The sequence below is a fragment of the Cetorhinus maximus genome, chromosome 6 (assembly GCF_964194155.1).
Source record: "Cetorhinus maximus chromosome 6, sCetMax3.hap1.1, whole genome shotgun sequence".
Taxonomy (NCBI): Eukaryota; Metazoa; Chordata; class Chondrichthyes; order Lamniformes; family Cetorhinidae; genus Cetorhinus; species Cetorhinus maximus.
Window position 1 is genome coordinate 133,895,321 of NC_135884.1, and position 18,631 is coordinate 133,913,951.

General features: G+C 41.5%; 1 protein-coding gene across 5 annotated transcripts in view; it reads left to right on the forward strand.

Moving 5' to 3' along the window:
- The first annotated feature begins 4,818 nt into the window (after nucleotides 1–4,818).
- Nucleotides 4,819–18,631, forward strand: part of vps9d1 (VPS9 domain containing 1) — a 98,444-nt gene continuing 84,631 nt past the window's right edge. For all 5 annotated transcript variants that reach the window (XR_013576960.1, XM_078544539.1, XM_078544542.1 and 2 more), the window contains exons 1-5: nucleotides 4,819–5,001; nucleotides 11,604–11,676; nucleotides 11,837–11,929; nucleotides 14,687–14,846; nucleotides 18,080–18,191. Coding sequence is in view for 4 of the 5 variants with exons in the window: in XM_078544539.1 (XP_078400665.1) it covers nucleotides 4,909–5,001; nucleotides 11,604–11,676; nucleotides 11,837–11,929; nucleotides 14,687–14,846; nucleotides 18,080–18,191 (531 nt within the window). In the remaining variant the exon portion in view is untranslated. The remainder of the gene's footprint in view (nucleotides 5,002–11,603; nucleotides 11,677–11,836; nucleotides 11,930–14,686; nucleotides 14,847–18,079; nucleotides 18,192–18,631) is intronic.

The following is an 18,631-nucleotide window of genomic DNA, read 5'->3' on the forward strand; positions in this document are numbered from 1 at the left end:
TTCTCCCCTCCTCCCGCCCCTCCTCCCCTCAACATTCCCTCCGCCCTCCACCCACTGCAAAGTTGCAGTCACTCAGGGAAAATCCACGGTGACTTTTCTTCTTAATTAAAAATAGGTTTTGCATTATAACGAGCTTTAAAAAGTTATATTCATGGTGTCACTTAGCAAATAAGTGTCTACTTACTGGCATCATTCCACCCACAACAAGCTGCTATTTATGAACACTGCATATCAAATATCAAAATTCCTAAGTGAAACCTTCAGAGTATCCTTGTAGCACTTCCTTTGATCGCCATGAGAACACACCCCAGAATCAAGCTCTCCAAAGAAGACCTTCACTTCATAAACAAGTGCCACCTATTCTAACTGCATTAGTAGCTCAACTCAAATGTGACTTTCTCAATATGGCGTGGATGCTTGGCATGCCAGCTCAGGTGAGCACCTCAGTGTTTGGTATTTTGTCCTGCCATCTGATCTTCAGAAGCTTCCAAAGGCAACTCATGTGAAAGTGGTTGAGCTTCTTGGCATGAGGCTGGTACACAGTCTGAGTCTTGCATGTGTAGAGCAGAGTGGGCAGGGCTATTGCTCTATAGACTTTCAGTTTGGTAGGCAGACTTGCTCCTCTTCATTCCCAGTCTGTTGTTCGAAGTCTGCCAAAGGCTGCACTTGCTTTTCGCATCAATATAGACAGCTCGATGAAGTGTGCTGTCAAGATAAGTGGACTTATCCATTGCTGACAGGTTCTGGTCATGGACTGAAACCTTGGGCTTGAGATAAGGCTTTCCTTGAGCAGACTGGTACTTCAGTTTTCTTTGTGCTGAAATTGTCGCATCCATTGGAGAACAAGTGCATGCAACATTTCATGTGCAGCTCTGAACTGACAGTTAGTACACAGTCATCGGCAAACAGAAAATCGTGAAATGCGTCTAGGTCTTTGTCTGGAGTCGTCTCAGATTGACCAGCTCCCCGTCAATGCCATATCTAATTTCAATGCCTGGATCACCATCATGGAAGCCATTGGTGAGCATAGTAGATAGAGAAAGACAAGCTGAAGAGGGTTGGTGCAAGCATGCAGCCCTCTTTAGTGACTGGGAATGGGTCAGAAGACTCATCATCATCCAAGACACATGTGAGCATGCTATCATGGAACTGTCAAACTGTCAAACATTGTGATGAATTTCTCAGCATAGCCAAATTTTATCCATTAAGTTCCAAAGGCCCTCATTTCTGACTGTGTCAAAGACCTTGGTCAAGTCAACAAACGTGGTGTAGAAGCCCATGTTCTGTTTTTCTCCTGGAGCTGTCAAACTGCAAACACCACATCAATGGTTCCTCAACCTTTTCTGAAACCACACTGGCAGCAGATCCTGGTCGGCACTAAGTGGTTCAGAAGGGTTCTGGCGAAGATTTTGTCAGACATGGAGAGGAGTGAGATTCCTCTATGAATGTTGCTATATTGCCGAGTTCCTTTCCACCTGTACAGGTAGACAATGGAGGCAGCTTTGTATTCTTGTAGGATGGTTCTTTGCTCACACATAGACCGAAAGAGCTTCTTGACCAGGCGCTGACCTCCAGCCTTATAGACCTCAGCTGGGATAGCATCAGCTCCTGGAGCTTTGCCACTAGGCAGGAGGTTGATTGTGTTTACAGTTTCTAACAATGTGGGAGAGTCATTAAGAGGGTGGTTGATGGTAACCTGTGGCAGCAACAAAGCACTGCTGCTTTTATAAATGTACAAACATTCAATGATGAGCAATATATGTGCTGGTGATGAAATCTCATTCCCGTATTGTCGACAGTTCGCATTTGGTTTATTTTCATGGTACAACGTGAATGATAACTGAGATTTTAATCCAAAAATTCCTGTTTGAAGTTTAAATCATAATAAACAGCATCTGTTATACCAGCCTTCCACAATGGCCAATATGATTATGTTTGACCTGCACACATAGGGAAGGCAGTCCCAAAAGCTGGGCCCGGTCAAGAACAGCCCCCAGAATTTTAGCAGACAGTGCTTTAAGAGCAATGAACGACACTCTTGCAGACTGAAACATTAGAAGATAATGATAGGTTAAATGTGTCTTTGGTTCTCATCCAAAGATCACCCAGAAGTGTCCCTGGTCGAAGAGTTGCAGCAACACTATTGGATTGTTTGTGCAGCTGTGTTTCATATTTTCATTGATAACAGGTTAACCAGAATTCTGTGTCCATTTTGCCAAAGGAAAGTAATGAACTGAAATCTGCACCATTCAGCTGGCTACTTTATAATCATTCTGTAGCATGTTTGTTTTTTGTCCTTTATGGCCTGTGCTTTCCATTATATAATCTATTTTTACTGTTCAAAAGACAAATCGATTTAATAGACAGTTTTCTTGTACAGCATTGTGTCCCTCCCACTGATCTTTGAAGTAACCTCCAATTCATCTGAAGCTCACACTTCTCTCCTAGATAAGGGAATTATTACCCTGCTCTCCATTGTTTTAGAAACTGTTTACACTCCCTCCGGATCATTATCCTTATCTTTCTACAACTAAATGCTGAAGTGTAATCTCTATTTTATGTCCTTTAGAGTGGCAGGAAATGTGTTTTGAAGCACTTGATATAACATTTGTTGAACAAAAGCCTCAGAATTTTTCTATGGAACCTGTGCTATAAAGACTACCCAGGCACACCTCAGCATAGTTTTGGCACAGTGATGGACTTGTGAAGAGCAACATTCAGAATTATATGAAGTTCCTTTCACCAGTTGCTGTGCAAATTTAACAGAAGTTAATTGGATAAGGGGAATAAAACCTTAAACAGTTCCCCCAGTTCAGCTGAATTTTGGATTCGGTACATGGATCCATGTAACAAATCTTTAAACTTTATATGATTGACTCTTTATACGATTGCAAATGGCTTCACTAATCCAAAACATGATAAATGTCAAACCAAGTTTATGTCATAAAACTGCTATAGTATTTCCATAAGGCCTTCCTTTGCAGGTCTACAGCTAACAATGGCTTTCTTCTCTACTTGGTGTTAACTTCCCCCTCTTAGTGCCATGCCTGATTGACGGGGTGGTTATATGAACTATTTTAAGCTTCTGGGAGATGGTTGGAGTTGGAACGACAGATTTTTCTTTGTTCTTCTGTGAGCAAATGCTCCAAGTCAGGATGGTGAGTGGCTTGGAGGGGAACTTCCAGGTGCTGGTGTTCCCATGCGTCTGCTGCCCTTGTCCTTCTAGGTGGTAGCGGTTGTGGGTTTGGAAGGTGCTGTCGAAGGAGACTTAGCAAGTTGCTGCAGTGCACCTTGTAGTTGGTGCACACTGCTGCCACTGTGTGTCGGTGGTGGAGGGAGTGAATGTTTAAGGTGGTGGATGGGGTATCAATCAGAAGTCAGCTACAAGACCACATCCTATCCTCCCTGGCAGAGCAAATTGTGAGCACAATCTTAAAAATATCCACAACATCCTAAAAATATTTCTGACTTGTATTACTGGTGTATACATGTAGTATTTAGGCTGACTAGATAATAATCTAAAACAAAAACAGAATTACCTGGAAAAACTCAGCAGGTCTGGCAGCATCGGTGGAGAAGAAAAGAGTCGATGTTTCGAGTCCTCATGACCCTTCAACAGGAGGTGGGGGGGGAGGTGGAAGGGGGAGGTTGGGGGGGGAAGGTTGGGGGGGGAAGGTTGGGGGGGGCGGGGAAGGGTGTTAGGAAGGCACTCAATGCTGGCAGCAGGCCAAGGAAGAAACAAGGAAGGGCATTCCTGCCAAAAAATATCCAAACCTTGCTGGACCCAACATCTAGCAACCTCTTTACGTGCATACTCTGCCCATTTGTTCTCAGTAGGTGCCTGTCTATCTCAGTTGGCCATGCTGTGCACTTATTGGCAGGTCAGCCTGCAAATTGCTTCAGTTGGGCCTTGGGAATAACCAAAGGGTGGCTGAGGTGCTTCCTACTGATATCAGCTAACTGCTTTCCACAATAGAAGAGGCTGGTCAGCATCTGAAAAATCACCCCCATCCGCTCCAGTATCAGGCTCATGGCCTTCCTTCAAATACCAACTGATCCACCAGGTTGCACCTGCATCAAACTAAGTCAACCAGAAATTTATGGGATCTGCATGTCAATTACCGTCACTGAACATGAACCCAAACTCAGCACGGGCTAACCATTGTGCGACCAGCAGGATCAATGAGCAGGAAAATACCTACTTACATAGAATTGCATGGAACTTAGAGCACAGAAACAGGCCCTTTGTCCCAACTGCTCTGGGTCCTGCTCCATATTGAGCCTCCACCCATCCTATTCCACCTAACTCTATCAGCTTACCCTCCATCCTGTAAATATTCCATATTGCAACAAGTTTCATATCCTGAGTATAATTCCTTTCCAGATATATTAGTGAGTACCTTATACTTATCCTTAATTTTGGACTACCCCACAAATGGAAACATCTTTCCCTATCTCCCCATTTGAACACCTTCATGGGGATTTATTTTAAATCAGGATGTCAGCCAACTACAAGTGTAGTAAAAAAAGACAGAAAATGCTGGAAAAACTCAGGCCAGGTTAGGTCAGTTTAAAAGCTGGACAGGGGAGAACTGCTAGGTGGACAGCAAGATGGACCCATTCATCTCCAGCGCTCCTGCTTCCAAAAAATATCAACCTAGGTACACCTTTAAGAGGTAGCTCGAGTTGGGAATCAGGAACCTTGGAAGCTCTTCACTGGCAGTGGCCTCAGCTGACCGCCACCAGAGGGCGCTGTGACAAGACCGCAGCCCGCGCCCCGCGCCCCGCAGCCCGTGCCCCGCAAGTGTCCCACCCTGTGTGCGTCCGGGCGCCTCCACTCCCCCCCACCACGCAACATCTTCCGGGTGCTTCCCCGCGCCCTGACCAAAGGTCCTGGCCGGCTGCGACATGGCGTTGACAGAGTCGGGGGCGAACGCGCTGCAAAACGCCATGAAGTTGGCGAGAGTCGCGATCCAGCTGGACACGGAGAGCAGGCAGAAGGTAATAAAAATAATAATCATAATAATAATAATAAATAACGGACCACCAGCCGGCCGGACCAGCCAGGCCAGGCCCGGCCCCGGATACTTGTCAGCGACTGTCAAGCAGCCGGGGCGAGTCCCCGGGCTGGTTTGGCTCTCAGGCCGGGACTGGGGACTCGGGGCCCGGGGCCCGGGGCAGGAACAAGCTGATCAGGGGTTGGGGTGAGGGGAGCAGAGCCCGTTGCCAGGGAGAAGGCCCGAGTCAGAGCCGAATCGTTATGTCATTCAGCTCAAATGTCTGGCCATCATTTTAGTCACATCTTTAATATTAGACAGAAAGAATCCAAAGACTTCGACAACCTCGGGAACACCTCAAAACCTTTCTACCCCTCCCCACCCCCCCCAAGATCATCCACTGGGAAATGTCACCAATGCTGAACAACAACATCCCTGAAAGATACTGGAACACAATCATGAACCGTCACACATTGTCAGTTCAAACCTTTCTGCTCAACTGCACCAAAATTGACATTTTTAAAAAAATAAATAATACTACAATCAACATAAAAAAAGCTCAAGATTTACCTTTTTTTTTAAGTTGTGAAATAACATTGAAAGTATCAGCTTTACATCAGTCACAGGTCTTATTCCTTCACTGTTATAATCTTCCCTTGCTCCTATGGAGTTTCTACATTGGATGGTATTTGGAAGGCAGCACCCAGGGGGAGTTTGTCTTCCACCCCCCCCCCCCCAATCTGTTAGCTGGGTTCAAACCTTGTTGCTGAGGAGATGGGGAACTCAACTGTGAGCTTCTTGCTCTGTGTCCCTTAGGATCACAGCATGAGTGCATTGGATAATCAGGCAGATCTATAAAGAGACAACGATTTTGACTATTTACCGCTAAACTGGTCAGTTTCCTGTGACATTGCACATGAAGGGTTAAGATAAAGTGTATTCTTCAGGCGAGAAAAGAACTGAAAATGCTTTAAATACTCAGCAGTTCCACAACAACATCGGTGAGGAGAAAGGAGCAGAGTTAATATTTAAGACCTATGACCAGGTGGCAGAGCCAAATAGAGCCTGGAAGAACCAAACAGAGCCAAACTGTTCCGATGAAAGGTCAACGACCTGAAATGCTAACTTTGTTTTTATCTCCACATACTGCATGCTGTACTCAGTTACCTGCTGAGTACACTTGTAACCTGTCCAGTTCAGAATGCCTGGGACCAAGTCATTTCTGCATTTCAGAATTTTCTGCATTATAAAATGATGTTAGAATGCCTAACCACAAGTATGTGAACTGGAAAACACTAGATATAAATATTTACCTGAAACATAACACAATGATAAAATATTATAAAGCAGCACTAAAAATAGTTTTACTTATCCAAATAGTGTACCTCCCATATTTTTCCTTCCAAAGTACTGTATTAAAATATTTGCTTGGATCTGCTCAAAGAAATTCCATTGTGTTTCTGAATAATAGATTTCTGGACTGAAAAGGTTACAGGATTTCCGGCATCTACAGTGTTTTGCTTTTGTATCCTTTAGCTGCAGCGTAAGAGGCTAGGGATAACTGGAGCAGAATACACATGTAATTCAGACCCAATGGTATATTTATACATTCTGTTCTTATTTTTACATTTCCATTATAAATTCCTATGTCCACATTTATAACAGAAACTGCCTATGTAAACTTGTCACTCTGTAATTATAGAGTGTGCTGGAAACACTCAGCTACTTCTCTGCTCTTTCCATGGATGTTAACATTTCATAGGCTGTACATCTGAAACTAGCTAAAAACAAAAAGCTAAAAGCTACTGCGGATGCTGGAAATCCACCCTGGTCCACTCCTCCATCACCCCCTACTCCTCAACCCCCACTTATGGCACCTCCCCATGCCCACGCAGAAGATGCAACACCTGCCCCTTCACTTCCTCTCTCCTCACCGTCCAAGGGCCCAAACACTCCTTTCAAGTGAAGCAGCATTTCACTTGCATTTCCCCTAACTTAATCTACTGCATTCGTTGCTCCCAATGCGGTCTCCTCTACATTGGAGAGACCAAACGCAAACTGGGCGACCGTTTTGCGGAACACCTGCGGTCTGTCCGCAAGAAAGACCCAAACCTCCCTGTCGCTTGCCATTTTAACACTCCACCCTGTTCTCTTGCCCACATGTCTGTCCTTGGCTTGCTGCATTGTTCCAGTGAAGCCCAACGCAAACTGGAGGAACAGCACCTCATCTTCCGACTAGGCACTTTACAGCCTTCTGGGCTGAATATTGAATTCAACAACTTTAGATCTTAAACTCCCCCTCCCCCCATCCCCACCCCGTTTCTTCCCCCCCCCACTTTTTTTTCAATAATTTATATAGATTCTTCTTTCCCCACCTATTTCCATTATTTTTAAATCTAAACTAAAACCTTGTTAGTCTTTCCACCCCACCCCCACTAGAGCTGTACTTTGAATATCCTGTCTTCCATTCTTAATTAGCACTTTTCTCAGACAAATGTCACCACCTTCGACACCTCTTTGACCCTTTTGTCTGTGACATCTTTTGATTATCTGCTCATCTCCACAATCACCACACCCTCAATGTGTCTCTCCCCTCCCCCCCCCCCACCCACCTTAAACCAATTTATATTTCTCCCTTCTTCTAACTATGCTTCAGTTCTGCCGAAGGGCCATGAAGGCTCGAAACGTTAACTGATTTCTTCTCTGCCGATGCTGCCAGACCTGCTGAGTTTTTCCAGGTAATTCTGTTTTTGATCTGAAACTAGCTGATGACTGGCTTAACTACTGATCCCAGAGTTTTTATTTTGTTTCAGATTTGCAACATCTGCAGTGTCATGCTTTGTGTTCTGCAATACTTTAAGTCCTTTGACCAGAAGTGGGGGGCCTTCGGGGTGGGGTGGGGTGAGGCAAGTTGGGGGTGGGGAAGGGTCCCCCGGCAGTATTTCCAACCTGACAAGTTTACATGGGCACTTTTCATTCCAAATATGGACCAAGGAATTGATCATGGAAAAGGTTAAGAAGATCTGTGCAGTTGGAAGATTTTTAATATCCATGTTCCTGAATGCCCAAATGTCACAACAAAAAACTAAAGCATCAAGTTTGAGTTTTGCCAGAAGCAGGCAGCAATAGTTGACAAATGATTTGTTTTAAAACATGACGAGTACAATATTCTGAGTTAGTCCACAGATAAGTAATTCAGGAAAAGTTAATGGTCCAAGAAAAGTCTGAAACAAAAAAAAACAATTTCTTAACAGGAGGTAACCTCAGGCAAGAGATTTAGAATCTTCTAACACAATTCATCATAAATAGAGGGCATCTCTTTCAACACTCCTGATGTCTTTACATGAGCTGAGTTTCAGCTGTCTCCAGGAATATTTGTTTGGCAGTGTGAAAATTTTAGCAAACATTGAAGTTTGAATTCAAAACAAATGTCTTTAAAATATATTTAATTTGTAAATAGAGCTGGTTTTGTTCATTAGCATAATTACTTAGTGTCATTGTAAGTAGCGCAGAGGTACAAATGTGTTTAAAAGTATGGCCAGTCATACTGATGCATGTCCATCTTTCAGAAATGCCAAATAGGAAATGTTGTGAAAGAGCATTTAGTCTTTTAAGGGCATGACCAAAACAGACTTGATGTGCTGCACAGCCTGTTTCTGTGCCGTATTCTAATGGATCTGTTTGAAATGTAGGTTAGAAGAGAATAGGAACTTTGGGTGGTTTGAAGGAGGAGTCCATGGTTATTGTTTTCATCTATAAACTGAAGAAGCACATTCCTTCATTGACCAAATGGGCTTCTATCATTCCAACTTTTCTTGTGTTTTCCTGAATTCGAGAGTGGATCCTTATTATTTGTCTGATCATGGTCAAAACTGTATGTAGAATGCTGTAATGTTTAAAACTAGTACAAAGATATTAAAATTTCAACATCTTCCAACTTTGAGGAAGTTCTGGGACAACAGAAAGTAGAAAATACCTCCCATCCTTGCAGTGTAATAAACTATTCAAATAAAATATTGAGTAACTGGTCTGTGCTCCAAACAAGTTGTCAACATTACAGCTTGCTTAATCATATTTTGCAATCTCTGCTTTCTGGATATAAATCTCTCTTGTTAGGCTGTGTCTTCAAATTAGAATGGTGAATGTGATTGCACAAGAGTTTCAATAAGTATATTTGTACTGGGAATGCTTCTTATTGTCATGGACAGAGTTTACATGTTTTCTTATTGTTCGTTACCAAAGTTTTTTTTTGTGTGTGAGGTGTGTTTATTTTCTTACCATCGGAGGGATTTCTCAATTTAAATGATTCCAGCGGCAGGCTCTGTGAATTTAAAATTTTAAAAAGATTATTTATTCTCACATTCTTCCCCTGGAGATTTTAACACAATGCCTCACACATACTTATCACAAGCACAAAGATTAGGTACCGATGAGGGAAAAAATTCAATTACAAGTTATAATGATTTCGGTCTCTTTTGTAGCAGGCCTGTAGTTTCTTAGATTAATTAATGCTTTGGCCGGAGTGGAGATCTTGTAAATTAAAGAATTCTCAGTAAGCTGTGAGGCTTCTTGTAGTCAAATTGTCAGGAGATCAGTCAACATGGAACAGTAAGATAAAAGCAAAAAACTGCGGATGCTGGAAATCCAAAACAAAAACAAAAATACCTGGAAAAACTCAGCAGGTCTGGCAGCATCTGCGGAGAGGAACACAGTTAACGTTTTGAGTCCGTATGACCCTTCAACAGAACTAAGTAAAAATATTGAATATGGAACAGGTTGGGGGGAGATTCCTTCTCTTACTTTCAAGGTATAGTTGTTTTACCTTGGCTGCGTTGTCTTGCGGCTGCTTCAATTGCTCTTTTATGGTGTTTCTCTGATCTGAACAGCTTCTGTTGTAACTTTTAAAAGCAGGTACAAACATGGCTGCCTTAACCATGTGACCTATACAAGTCTAACGACCTTTCCCAAATAAGGTGGTGGGTTGGGCCGATACACACCCTGTGTTGTGGCCTTTCATACTTTAAGTGATTTGAGACAGCCATGGTCTTTGTGTTTGAGTTGAGGAATCATCACAATACAATGAAAGGTTGATGAGACTTATATTTGTCTAAAACCCATCAAGTTTCATTGTCCATGGTGAGGCAGGAAGACAAATCGGCTGGTATCAGATTCCCGTTTGTTTACAGTTGGCCCTTAACAAAAGGACTTCTGAGTTTTACAAGTGGCTGGGATTGTTCATATTTTAATGAGGTATTTGCTTGAGTTTCAGGTCTTGCCTGGAGCTGATATTGCTAAAAGTCAGATGACTTGTTGAGTGCCATCTTAAAAACTGTTATGTCCATTTTTAAAAATATTGCTTTAAAACTTGTAATATCTTTATGCCTGTACTGGACATGAAATTATCGTCAGCGAAATTTTCAGAGTGGGGCAAAGGGGAAAGAGGAGTTAGTCACTTAGGAAACAGGAAATAATTTCTCTGTAATACCCTGACTTCAGACAGAACAGTGGATCTGATTCAGCAGCACATTTAAATCCTGTTGCAGGTTGACCACTTTTCTGATTGTTATAACATAGAAGGAGACCATTTGGCCCATCGAGTCCAGCCCGGCTCTCTGTAAAACAATTCAGTCAGTACCAGTCCTCCACTCATTCCCAGTAGCCCTGCAAGTTTATTTCGCTGAACTGCCCATCCAATTTTCTTTTGAAATCATTCATCATCTTCACTTCCATCACCCTCATAGGCTATTACCACTTGCTGTGTAAAAAGAAAAAGTCCTTTCTTACATCACTGCTGCATATTTTGCCTGGAGCTTTAAATCTGTGTCCCCTGATCCTTCTACCATAAACTGATGGGAATAACTTTTCTTTGACTGCCTACTCTGTGGTAATCACCTCTATCAAAACTCCACTCAATCTCCCTTGCCTTAAGGAGAAAAGCCCCACCTCTCCGACCTAACCCTGTAGTTAAAATCCCTCATCCCTGGACTTGGATTCAGATGCTCAGTGGAATTTTCTGAGGATACCAAACGGGCAGGAATCGGAGGAGACGACACCTTTATCACTGAATAAGTTAAATAAAATGCATAAGCGTGCAGAGCAGTGACAAATGTAAAGAAATGCAATAGGAGATCTACCTGTAGACATGTTCACTGCACTAAATCCAGCCTGTGCTTCATGAAAAAAAGACTCCTTGTAATTGACCTCAGTTGTGCCTTTTCAGTGCAAAGGACATACTAGTTCGCTATAGCTTCACCTTGTAAGTGCGAATGTTCTTGTTCATGCTGGGAACAATATAAATCCAGCAGCAGGAGTGTGTTACATGATATAGTGTCCCTGACCTTCAATTTACTGTGAGCAACATTTACAGTAATGTATACATGCTAAAACAAAATGATACTTGTTGAACCAGAGTATTTGAGATAGTCTGCTGAATTATTCTATACTCAGCCATGCGCTTGGTTTATTCAGTTTGTGCCTGATAGCAATCAGAATACTATAATTTGGAAAAGCTTCTCTTTCTGTATTGTCACAAGCTATACTTAATTACACTGAAGCTCCTATAGTAAAATCATGGATTCTTGATTCTTTGTCTTTTGTTATTGACAGGAAGCTTATTGCGAGTACCTGAAGAGCATAAACTTTATTTCACAAGCTTTAATCGAAGATGCCCAAACAAAAGGTAAAGGTTTTTGTCAGATTAGCAACTTGTACATTTTCTTTACAACTTAGGTTGAAAGGTTTATGTTCCAGTTAAGATCAGCATCAAATTGTTCTATGTAAATACAAAACACAAAAATAAAACAAATGCTAAGGAATTTAAATGTAATCATTTGTTACAGACGAGGTGGAGCTAGTAACACCTGAAGTGCAGAAGATGCTGAAGTTGGCCGATCAGTGCTTAGAAAGAATTAAAACCACAGCTGCTAAACTCGGTGGGTTGTATGTTTTATATTTCATGGGTGATTATTTATCTTTAAGGAACAAGACCACAATCTCTCAAACAACAACAAACTGCATCTATATAGTGATTTCAGCATAGAAACACATCTTAAGGAATTTCGGAGTACAACAAAAATGTATCCCCAATTTTGTCTTGCCGTTTATTAGGAGGAGTGATCAAAAGTATGTTTGAAGAGGTGGGTTTGAAGGAGGATCATAATGGAGTTCAAAGCAGTGGAGAGATAGGGTGCTTTAAGGAAGGAATTGGAGAACGTGCCAATGGTAGGATGAAGGGGAATCTATAAGAGGATTAGAGTGTATGGAGGAAGGGTTTGTAGGGCAGAAGGAAGATATGGAGATAGGAAGTGGTAAGACCATTGAGGGATTTAAACGCAAAGATGAGTATTTAAAATTTTGAGTAATTGAGGATTGGGAGTCAGTGTTGGTCAGTGACTAGAGGTGATGGGTGAGCAGAAGTTAGTGTGGGATAGAATAGTGTGGCAGTAGAATGATTTGTTGGTTTGAGAGGCTAGCCAGGGCAGCATTGGAATACTGAAGTCTGGAATTGACAAAGGCATTGATGAGAATTTCAGTGACAGAGGGGCTGAGGCAGGGATGAAGACGGGTGATTTTACAGAGGTGGAAGTAGGTAGTCCTTGTGCCGGAGAGGCATTAATGGAGTTGTTATTCTGCAATGCTGTTAGTGTATTATAGAAATGCACAAATAACAGGAAAATCATTGTGCCTAAAACAAACTACTTTGGCTTCTGTTAAACCTGGTTTCATTATTATCACTAACAAGACAATAGGTGCTAATTTGATTTTCCTTCCCTCACAAGCCTTCCAGATACAGGACCACCACTGAAAATTGTAAATATGATTTACCTAGTAGTGTTAACAAAAGTGTGGTCATCGTTAAATAACAAACAATAAAAAGGACTGATTTTTAAAGCTACATTCCAAACTCTGTTTTATAACTGGTTTCAATAAATTGGATACATTTTGCAGTTTGAATGCAGAAGAAAAACTTGAAAAAGATGATATTCTGGGCTTTCTCCTCATACTTCTAAGTTGTGATCACAGCTAGGATTCCGTAAGCAGAGTAAGTTTCCTGTGAACCCAAAATCCACCGTCTTCATATATGCCAAAAATGGAATAACCTGATTTCTAAATAGCCCTTAAATACAGCATATCACAACAGAAAACATGAGGGACACCCACAACTTTCTCCTTTCTATCCAAAAGCCAGTAAATACCACAGCACCAGACAAAAGCGTAAGGCTAAAACTAACAGACAGATTCATTTACAAGTAAGATTATGAACAGATGTATTTTTAATACAGCAAGCAACCAAAAATATAATACTAGATCTACATGTTGTATAAATTAATTCAAAACAAAGCAGACCAAATATTTTCTCTAGTTTTCCTGGAGCCTGTGACAAAGCCTCTGATGGAAGTTATGTAGATGATGACTCCATGGACCTCTGTTGGCTAACTCACATGCTATAGGGCATGTAAAGCAGTCGGCTGAACAACCATGGAACAGACCTCTGCTTGATGTCAAGAGGCTGTTCTGCGCGCAATCGGAATCAAATCAAAACAAATCATGTCCAGTCCATTTATACTTGTTAACGTTTTTAAACAGTATATAATCTGAGCTTCTCTTGGAACAAAGCTTTCGTCGTAATTCAGCCATTTAGAATGTAAAGAAATACACATTTATTTAGCATTTTTCACAACTATCGGACATCTCAAAATGCATTATAGTCAATGAAGTGTTTTTGAAATGTAGTCACTGTTGTAGGAAATGTGGCAGACAATTTTCCTACAGCAAACTCCCACAAACAGCAACGTGATAATGACCAGATAATCTGTGTGTGATCTTGATGGAGAGATAAATAATAGCCAGGACACTGGGAATAAATCCCCTGCTCTTCAAAGTAATGCCATGGGATCTTTTGCATCCACCTGAGAGGGTAGACAGGGCCTCGGTTTAACATCTCATCCAAGGTAACTCTGACAGTGCAGGACTTCCTCAGTACTAGGGAGTGTCAGCCTTGATTTTTGTGCTCGAGTCCTGAACCTTGTGACTCGTTTTTCTGCAAGCTTGCGCACCTGCCAGCATTTCGATCCTTTCCTCTGTCCGTGGAGGTGAACTGGATTCGGCATGTAAAGTATCCATTATTTGATGGACCAATTGTTTGTTTAGCAGCAAGAGCCAAGTTTTTGCATCCAGACTTATCTATAGGTGAAAAAACATGCTTATATTCTCTGGGATAAATGAGCTGTGGTTTCCATTTGAATTTTGGGCAAAACAATATAGACTGCAACTGTTTCAAAATTGTATAGAAAAAAAAATGCAAACATTTTTCCTTGCTTAGTACAGCATCGAAATTCTGCCTCCATCACAGGAGACACAACTTAAACGTTGCAATACGATTGATGCCTTTTTTCATATTTTGCCTAAACAAAACCTTTCTTTTGATCACACAATACACACAAATTTGTCAGTTATGTTGATATTTCAAAAGCCTGTTAATGTTGCATTGATTTCTATATGACTATTGTATGTGATAGAGTAAGTTTATACCATATGTAAAGTTAAAAATAATTTAATTTACTAAATACATTTTAGAAGTCAGTGACAGTTCAATTAAATAGTTTTTCTTGAATTTTATACACAATGGAAAATATACCTTACAGGGACCTGTAGAAATTAGTCATTGCTGTTTGTTGTATGTCTCATAGGTAAAGTGGAAAATAAGCCTGCAGCGAGCCAAGACACCAAGCCATCATACACACCAAGTCATCGTAGAGTTGCCTCTGATGGGGGAGGCACTAGTACATCATTTTTACCTCCTGAAGCCTTCAAAAAAATGCAGATTCCAGAAACACTAATAACCAAAAGGTTAGAACTAATACGGAGAGATTCCATGCTCTTAGCAGGGTTTCCACACCCAAAGGGAAGCAGATCAGTGCCCAAGTCTCTGAGGGATGTTATGTGGGAGATGGCTCCATGGACGGCTCTTAGCTACGTCTCATGCAAGTAACTCATGATTCTGCAGCCCAAGCTCCCACTGAATGTGGTCCCTCTGGCAGAGCAGGATCTCAAAATCATCCCATGGCTTGTATTCTTACTTTGATTGAAAGTACAGTACGTTATTTGGATTCAGGATAATTTTGCTTTAAAGTCACTTTCAAGTATTGCATCATAAAATTCCATGTTTAATCTAATGTATAGCAATGAATTAGTCCTTCATCTTGTATGCTTCAGGAGCGGGATAATCGTTGGCTATTTATTTTGTGCCTTCCAATCTTGGTTGGGAATACAATATACAGTTTTGAACTGAGTAACTGTCCAAATGCAGCCATCAGGGAACTCCTCAATATTCTCAAACCCTGTTCCCAGCTAAGCTCAATTGAAAATCACTCAATTACAAAGGGCATGCTATTGTGGTAACGTGGAATTCAGCCTTTGGATACACTGCTAGATTCCTCCATCAACTCAGCTCCATGGAACTATTGTTTGCCAGTTTCACGTTTGAATACCATAAATGTTTGGGGATACTAGTTTCTGAGGTCTAGTAAAGCTGTAGGATAGTTCAAGAAATAGACTAGATTTCCAGCTGCTTTTCAATTCCCTCCAAATTCTAATTTTGGATTTGAATTTTTTTCTTATAGAATATGATGAGCCTCCCTCCCATTTATAATTACTGTATATACTCGTGTAAAAGTTTACCTTATGATTTTTGGCCTAAAAAAATGTAGTTTTTCATACCTCACGTAAAAGTCAGCCCCCTTTTATCAGGGATCGAAGCCCAAAAAATTCAGAACCAAACCATCATCTCTACAATCACACCAAAAATCTCAATTCACTATTCATTAAAAAAAATTACACTTACCATATTTCCTACAGTTCCTACTTGTCAATTAAGGTATGAGGAATGTAGATTGATTTTGATTTTTGAGGGGAGGAGCTGACAGGTTGGAGATGAATAATAAACAGCACATGTGGAAACAGGATGCAGGGACTCACTTCCAGGTCAAACTTTAAATCAATGAAGGTCAGGCCTTTCCAGTCGGGCCCTTGCTAGGGTTGCCAGCCCACCCAGAATGGCCGGGAGTGTCCTGGAATCAGCATCAATCTTTCGATGGCCAAGGAAAGCATTCTGGGAGATTTTGAAATTGTGCTTTAAACAAATCAGTCACATCGTTCGTACTTCTGAGCCACAGCTGGATCCAATGCAGCGCTGCCCAATTAAATTCAAATCTTAAAGCGGAAAACAAAGCCACCAGGAATCCAATTGGCTGGGAATTTTCTCGGGCTGTGAGGGGATTGGTGTGGGTTTGAATTTCATTGAAGGATGACACCCTGCTTTGTCTGCTGGGTCACACTTGACACCACCGTGCATTCTCAGGTAAGAAATATTCTTAAATTGAAAAGGAAATAACAGCCCCTCAAAAAGGAACAGATTTCACCTTTTAATGAGCAGTAAGTCTGATTAATTTCAGTATCTGTTAACAGCGATGGACAAGTGTAGAGAGAAGTCTGTGCAGGGTTCCTGAACTCCTGTGGTGGGGATCAATCAGGACTGTGTGTAATCAGCGAGTGAACTTGGCTGAGTGCAGCAGCGAGGGAAAGGGACAGTGAGTAGAAGGTAGTTTGTACCTGCCTATCTACATATGCACATACACAGAAGGAACGAGCGGAGAAGTTACTGACAGCAGACCTGTAATCGCCCTTATCACCACCAGACACTTCAGGACCATGAAGGTTTCCACATGGGAGTGGAGCCGCTGGCTCCCTCCCAGCAGCTCCACTGCCCTGCCCATGCCAAGCAGCACCGACCAACAGGTTGCTGAAGAGCGGGGAGACAGCCAGATTCATGATACTGAGCGTCAGCAGCGCGGGCTCATCCCATTCTTGGGCAGCATCCAAGAATGATCCCCATTCCGTTACCATGGTCGGGAGCCATTACCCCACCACTGTCAAGCTGCAGCTGACGATCCCGGGAAGGAGAATCAGGCAGGAGACCGTGCTTAAAACTCTCTTGAGCTACAATCATCAGATGATTAAATAAGGCAAAATCTCATGCCCGCATAATCTGCTAAATTCTTTTCATCTTTTTTTTCAAAATTCTTTCTTTAATATAATCCCAGTTTCACTTAGCAGCCCTCCAGTGATATCACTTCCGCTGACATTTCCTGGTATTTGACCAGCCAGAGTTCGCAACCCTAGCCCTTGCGAATGCTGACTCAGTGCAATTTCCATGCACCAAGGCCTAGCTCAAGGGCTGGGAGTTGTCAGTGTTACATTTGCCAATGGCACAGTCCTTTCCTTGCCCTAGCCCCCAAGCAATATTGAAACTGCAGACCCAACTGATAGTGGGGGTTGGGGGAGGCTCCTTAATAAAAGCAGAGAAAGAGACAATAAACAGCTAGTGTGGGCATCATTTCCTCTATTACCTGTGGATTCTTTGAGAACCATATTAGGTGTGCCAGGCAGGTACGTTTTAGTTGGAAGTAAGCCCCTCAAAAATATTGCCCGTGTAAAAGTTGGCCTTTTAACTTTTGGCTTAAAAAATTGGTCTCAGAAATTCGAATTTTACATGAGCGTATATGGTACACATGGTAACTGTGCTTCACACTTAGCAAAATTATGGTTTTAAGCAAATCAGTTTAATTATTATGGCCCAAATATGCCATAGAAATGTTTAAAGCTGTAATAAAGCAATGTAGCTGATGATAGACATGGTGGCAGATTCTAAAAGACTGCCACGTTTCCAATAAGCATTGACATCATTGTGAGCAGGTGAACAACTATCTACAGCCTGTCTAGTGAATATTTTCATTTTAATCACGTCCACCTTGTTTTAAACAGATTCCTCAAACTTAACCTCCACAAAATAGAAGAAAGATTTTTTAAAATTGAGATGTTAAATGTGTGTACCTTATATTTTAGGTGCACTAAATTACCCACTTTGCTTTGAATCACTAGAAAAACATATTGTTTTATAACAACCAGAAGGGGGTTTGTGAAGTATTCTCCCCTTCTCCTAAGAATTCAAAGGCTGCTAAGCTGCCTCATTGTTTCACTAATTTGTGACAACTGAAACAAGTTTTATAACTGTACCAATTTAGAGAACTTACTCCATTGGAAGAAGCATCGAGACAGAACCAGAAGTTAAAGGCTGCTTATGAGGCCCGGATGGCACGGCTGCACCCTAAGCAGGGAATGCAGAAAACATCATTGGTGAGTGGAATTCTGTAGTCTATTCTAACGGCATGGCAAAAAAATAGATGTAGTAAAAACAAAGAAACTGAAATGTTTGTCATAATCTGTGCGCATACAGTGATAGCACGTTAGGATTATCAAAACTACTGTGCATGGAGTGAAATCTTGTGCATAATAGATTTGGAGAAACAAAAATGGAGCTTAGAGTCAGTTTTATGGTGTGTGAATACCTATCTTAGTACAGAATGCATCATAAACAGTTATATCTTTCGAATATAATTTAAAAAGGTCCAAAAGTTTTCCCTCCAGTTCTTTACCTGTACAATTTTGTTTTGTCCAACTCTCAATTGTATAAAGCAGCAAAAACAATTCAAGTGTGCATAATATTTAGCAATGAAATGCATGAAAAGGTTTGAGATTCACAGTACCTGGAGTGTAGCATTTTCATTTTGGCATGG